A 6,000-nucleotide genomic window follows, 5' to 3' on the forward strand; every position below is an offset into this window, starting at 1 on the left:
TATGCATGTCTCAGTGATAGTACTGATAGCTCATCTCGTAGGGTAGGGTAATGAAAAAAACTCACAAAGCCCCAGCCTCGATGGGCTTCAATTGTGAAGGCTCATAAGTCAACAAAACAGCAACCAAACAATAAGAGAAAATTTATTCCCACCAAGTTCCCAACTTCTCACTCGACCCAGGGCCTCCGCTCATTCGAATCGAGTCATGGGCATCGTGCCAGTAATTGCACTTCCAAGGCCTTCTGGTCTCGAGCTAGAGATCTCTTCGCTCCCATCCATCGTACTTTTGGCATTTGGTTGATTTAAGGCCGTTTGGCCTCACTAGCAGGAGTTTCCACTCCCACCAATCTCCGAATCATGACACACTGATTGTGTTTTCTTGAGGTGACGTGCGGTGGTCCAGGAACTTTATCCGTATTGTAAACCTGACAAGGGTGGTTCCAATGCGTCCAAGGTGTTGCTCGATAAGCCAAAACGCAGTTGGGAGGACTTCCAACTTGCGGTCCGTGGAGGAAACCCAGCCCTCGATCGACCAATAGTCATAGCGGGGCACACGTGGTGCTCGCTGAGATCTGTGCACTTTAAGGTGTGGCTCGCATTGACATCGACACCGTTGATCCAAATCTATTCGCCCATGGTGTAATACTCCTCTTTTCAAAATTTATATTTAACTAATTGTTTTTCAGTCTCTCTTTCCACTCGACAATAACATGACTACTGTGCACGCCATGATTAACAATTAACAGTAGATATTGTTATTCGATTGAAGGTATGTTGTGTTTACTGTTTGTATGCTCATTGACCTTTCGAGGGTTCTACGGATCTGGAGCACATCCAGATCATTGAAAAGGTCGGAGGCAAACTCACAGACTCATACTTGGACAAAGGTAGGATGAAAAACACAGTCCCACCTTACTTATCTCACGAGCGTACTCCTTTTCAAAGCTATTGCTCTGAACTCGGGAACGGAGGACATATTAATCGCAAATACCTGTACGTGTGCGACTATCTCGTATTGATCTGGAACTAAGGCACGGTCTCTCAAAAGTGATAGCCACTGACTAGATCAAGATCTTTGGAACCAGAGTAAGAAAGTACACTCGGCAGGATAGCTTGCTGAGCTCGAGCGGGCTGAACGGGCAATTGCATACTTGCTTTTCTTTTTTGATTTTCTAACGACGTACATAGGGAACAACAGGCATTCAGCCATGCCTTGAGACAAGTACCGACTGTCCGAGTCCTCGCGGACAACGCTGGCTATGACGCGAGTGACCTTGTCAAGATATTGAATTTGCCTATGAGGCGTTCCGCTTGGCAAGAACCTCACCGTTCCTACAATGGCATCTCTTGGTGCGGCTGTCTACATAATAGAAGATCATATTTAACTACAGCACCAGTGCCCAGGCTCCCGTGCCTAAGCCACGATGACTCACCGGCCGCCTGTCAGTTTTTTTCTGCTGCAAATTTCTCGTCACGACTAATTGTCTCTTCATCTAGTAGCCTCGCTTCAAATCGGATGCGTTGCTTTACTATTCTTAGGATCCGAGTCGTTTCGAACTCGAAGCTATCAACGCCACGCTCGTTTCTGGAACAGCTTCGTCGAATTCGTATGGGGCATTTAGTGTACATATTGTAGCATACATCTACTCGATGTATGCAGCAGCTCAATCCTATCCTTGGCCTCCTAGATTCCTTGATCTTCGTTCGTATGGTCTGAAGATCGTCAGTCCACCCGGAATTTTTCTGTTTTAAAACGGCTTACCTACTATATGCACTAACGCGCACCTCGCAGTCCCAGGATATACTCAAGTTCTAACATCTCCAACTCGAACATTCTACGCTCCCGCGCAATCCATAGCACCATCATGGCCCATGTATTCTCTGGCCAGACCGGAGCCGGTGGGTAAGGAACGAACGGTAAGTCCGGGTGATAAACTTGTTGGCGCACGCGAGTTCGCGCGGCAGCCCAAGAGACATACATGAATTCCTTCGACAAGGTCAGTGATTTGGCTCGCGAATGAGTTCGTCACTCACCAACTGCCTTTCCGGCATCCTGAAGATCACCTCGCGAGGTCTTGGTTGAAGCGAAGGCGCGCCTAAAGCGTTAGAGGCAAGATCTTACTGAGGAGTGAGTGCAAAGGTGGAGGATTGACAGGAGGATATGATCAGATAACAAGTGGGGAGGTGATCTATTCACTTTCCAGTACACAAAGATAAGGAAAAGTAAGTACCAGAACTAAAGGAAACCCTTCTGTATTTAAGAATGGAGAAGGCGCGCTTCCGAGCGCGCTCCCGAACCGAGTAACCATATCAACTCTAATTATAACTAAGTTTAAATAAACTTTCCATAAGTAGCGCGGATGTCGGACCGAAGATTTTATTAGTTCAATGGATAAGATAGAAATAACGCACCAGCGAATCAGTAAGGACATGGGACGGATGGACGGACGATAGCGCGAAGACCTATGAGGAGGCGCGCGAAGCGCGCATAGCGCGTGCGTAGGTAAGGCGCGCGTAAGTGCGCGCGAGTTCGGATAAGGCGCGCGCGAGTGCGCGCGAGACTGGTCCTTAGGAGTAGAGCTGTAATGTGTTGGAGCAGGTGTGGAGGGATCTGTAGATCATCAGTGAGTAGCAAGTATTAAGAAATAATCAACGCACCGGGTGATTTGCACCTCCGTTTGGGTCTCCTCCTCCTCCACCACCGTTGGCATTGTTATGATTATTCATACTAGTACTACGTAGATATAAGATTGAATCGAGGGCGAACAAATGCTTACCTTCGTCGTCGAGTTGGTTATCGCGTCTAAGAGGAATGTCCCGATTCGGACGAAGTTTAATGTCCTCGGCATTTTCCGGATGTACGGGTGCTATACAAGTAAAGTACATACCGGAAATTTGGAAAGGACCGTCCGCCCCGTCCGTCCCGTCCCTACTGTCCGTACTGTCCGCATCGTCCTGGCCCAATTTGGCCATCCAGAAAGTTTCGGAATGCTGTCATTTCGGATGCTTTTGGAATTTATAGCAACAGCATCACCACCAGGCAGCACAACTGCGCGCTCCTGCACGCTGCCCGTCGTTTATTGTGTTCGTATAAATTAACTAGCAATCCCCTCTACCCAGAGCTAACTTCTACCTTAGTCACTAGATGGAGGCGGTTCTGGTGCATTCAAGCTGTGCCCGCACGCTACACACCTGTCCAATAAATTCCGTTTATTCATCAATTACCCAAACTCCAGCACAAGCGACAACCAGCCATCCGGGCAATCCAAATACCAAGGCCCTCGCCTCCGGCCCCCTTTAACAAATCATATCTCAACTCCTTCAAGGAGGAAGCCTGCCCACGGCACAAACAGTCCCCATAAGCCTCCGCGTCCACGGGAGGGTACAAGCACTCTTTACATTCGCCCTCCCAGCATCCACCCGCAGGACTTCACCATGAGCGGTCCGCGCTAATGCCTGCATCCGCGTGGAATGGACCCAATTTCATTGCAACAGTTAGTAAACATGGGGCTTATCAGGTTCATGTCACCCAGCCAACACCCGTCGCCATCAGCTCGATGACAGGCATCTTCGTGCTTGTCTTCCTCGTCAAATGTGTCAGCGCCAGTGGCTGAGAATATCGGCATACCAGGCAGATGGGAGGGTATACTTACCTGCTGCATCCGCTGTTATGGCATGATGCGCAAAAGGAAGCAGCAAAGGGGAAAAAATGGCGTGGATTGGGAGTATCATTTCGGATAGTACCCATAGCTGGTATGTCTTCTGCCACGCACCTTTTTCATCCTCTGCTCCCATGTTCACCTCGTAAGGTAGGCTTGAACGTCCCTCCATGTCCGGCTTATGAAGGCGGTCACAGGATATTTTAGCGTGGAGCGACTGCAAATCGATACGCTGATCGCCAACATCTGTTCGATTTCTTGTGTCAGTATTACTCGACCCCATCGAAAGATCGAGATTTTTGTCCATGTCTTAAATTGCACGCCGGGATGCTGACACTTGGCGACGTTGGACGTTACCATAACGGCTGTCGGTCGCAGCAAGCTCTCACAGGATTCGGCTCGTTAGACTGATCAGAAAGGCGAGTGTTTTCTTATGGTCCTCTTTAGGCGCTCTCTCGTACGTTGATACGCATGAAAAGGCTACAGGTTACATTGAAGACCATAGCATAAATGGCATCCAACGCTGCAGATTTGTCCTTGGACCTAATGCAGACATCTTGTAAGACGATTTCTCCTTTGTTCCACGACAGTATCATCTCAGTCTCCGGAAAAGATGCATTCAGATTCTGGAGTATGATGCATGCGGTTGATAAACTCATTGTTTAGTGAAAACGAGAATGATGCAGTTCTAACCGTAGGCCCCAGGGATGCACGGAGCGCACAGATGACTCCGCTACCCATATCGCTGAAGACTCGGACTCCGGTAGCCGGTGCTCAGCGTACACAGCACTCGTTACTCATTGCAATCCTCGCGGGTGTATTCGGGACGCAAGTACTGGGCTAGCTTCTCTCCATCGGGTGCTCCTTTACAACCGCTTCATTGTTGCCCAGGTATGGTGCAGAATTATTATTATCTGTTTTCGCACGAATGATTGGTTGATCAGTTTGGAATCATGGCGGTTGTATGGGTATCATTTGCCCACGGCTCAGGCTAGCTTAGGCCATTGACGCTCACCAATCTAATGGCACGTGATACTACATCTCCTTAAGACGACTCAAGTACATAATGATCATGAACTTCCAGCCCAGGCTCAACGTCAGCGGTCACGGTGGTTACGAAGAAATCACAAACTATACTAGTATGACCCACTCCCTAACGGTGGTGGGAATTTGTGACCAACGATAGCACTTACCAAGTAAATTCAGATATCTGTTGACGGTCTTTGTGAGTCGTACCGTAAATTTGAATGACTACTAGTACTAAGTGACGTCCAATAGGCTGAGTCAAACCTGACTCAAGCTCCTGAGCGCTCAACGATGAAACCTCGAGGCTTATTTATGTAACGATATCATTTCCAACGCTCTCAATGACTCATTTAAAACGTTGCTCGGAACCCCCACTTAAAGCCAGACCAGCACCACCGCGTTGAGTCTGAATCAAATCATCAACCTGAGATGTCAGGTTATTTTTTCCGTTTGATTCAATGATCATGCACTAACTATGCGCACGACAGGTCCTTCGAATTTGCCACGCTTCCAAACCTTCAACCCTGATATGGAGAATCTGTATGACGGCGCACAACCGCCAGTAGGCCAAAGACGTTCGTACACAAAACACAGTAGTTATGTCGCGCTGTCTGGAGGTTTTATGGGGTACATCCCCCTTCCAAGTTCAGAAGGAGATCAAGAGCATCCCAGTGCAAGCGCTGGGCCTGACTCGCAGAGTCACACCCTACCAATACAATCCTCCATCACACTTCCGAGTCCAGGCTCAGACTTAGTCACGGTGCCCACGCCAATCTCAACATCACCTACCAGTGCGCCCCCGTCGTCTCCACCGCCTTCAGACCATCCCATCCTTCCATCGTCTGACAGTGCGTCGCCTCCGTCAACAGATTACGAGTCGGCCCCAGAACCACAGTCATCGGTGGTTGATAGCCAAGCCACCTTCGAGTTGCTGCAGGCATTGGCATCGGTGGTGCCCGGAGTCGGTAGTGTTGAATTTCCAGATGAGTTACACTCCCAGGAGTTGGAGGACTCGCAGTACAATCAGTTGGAGGAGGAGATTATTCAATGGCCCGTGTTGTAGTGTAACCAACTCGGTATCTTCAAAGTGTATCATATCACGACTCACGCGCACGATTGTAATTTTCCTGCTAGTCCATGTTGGGACAATCCAAATTTGGTGACCGGCCATCGCTGACATAAGGTTAACTCAGCGTAGCTCAGCCACTCAGTTCTTCACGGACCTCACCTCTCCCTCGATCCTCACAGCCTTATAGACAAGGAGGACGAGGTACAAGGAAGATCAATACAGTGAGCAATCTCCTCCTTACTCATC

General features: G+C 48.8%; 2 protein-coding genes across 2 annotated transcripts; one reads left to right on the forward strand and one right to left on the reverse strand.

Annotated features, from left to right (window-relative positions):
- Window positions 1-408: 408 nt before the first annotated feature.
- F5891DRAFT_985704 (uncharacterized protein) lies at window positions 409-2,973 on the reverse strand (the record flags this gene model as incomplete). The annotated part of the gene is made up of 8 exons (XM_041377637.1): window positions 409-624; window positions 868-911; window positions 934-1,061; window positions 1,185-1,360; window positions 1,434-1,477; window positions 1,786-1,987; window positions 2,659-2,867; window positions 2,889-2,973. The coding sequence occupies 8 exons, from the start codon at window positions 2,971-2,973 to the stop codon at window positions 409-411; spliced, it is 1,104 nt and encodes a 367-aa protein (XP_041219223.1).
- A 479-nt stretch (window positions 2,974-3,452) lies between these two features.
- On the forward strand, window positions 3,453-5,748 carry F5891DRAFT_985705 (uncharacterized protein; the record flags this gene model as incomplete). The annotated part of the gene is made up of 9 exons (XM_041377638.1): window positions 3,453-3,494; window positions 3,519-3,596; window positions 3,690-3,753; window positions 4,107-4,218; window positions 4,358-4,550; window positions 4,744-4,821; window positions 4,866-4,884; window positions 5,174-5,533; window positions 5,555-5,748. The coding sequence occupies 9 exons, from the start codon at window positions 3,453-3,455 to the stop codon at window positions 5,746-5,748; spliced, it is 1,140 nt and encodes a 379-aa protein (XP_041219224.1).
- Between the last annotated feature and the right edge of the window lie 252 nt (window positions 5,749-6,000).

Source organism: Suillus fuscotomentosus (assembly GCF_016647785.1).
Source record: "Suillus fuscotomentosus strain FC203 chromosome Unknown F5891scaffold_94, whole genome shotgun sequence".
Classification (NCBI taxonomy): Eukaryota; Fungi; Basidiomycota; class Agaricomycetes; order Boletales; family Suillaceae; genus Suillus; species Suillus fuscotomentosus.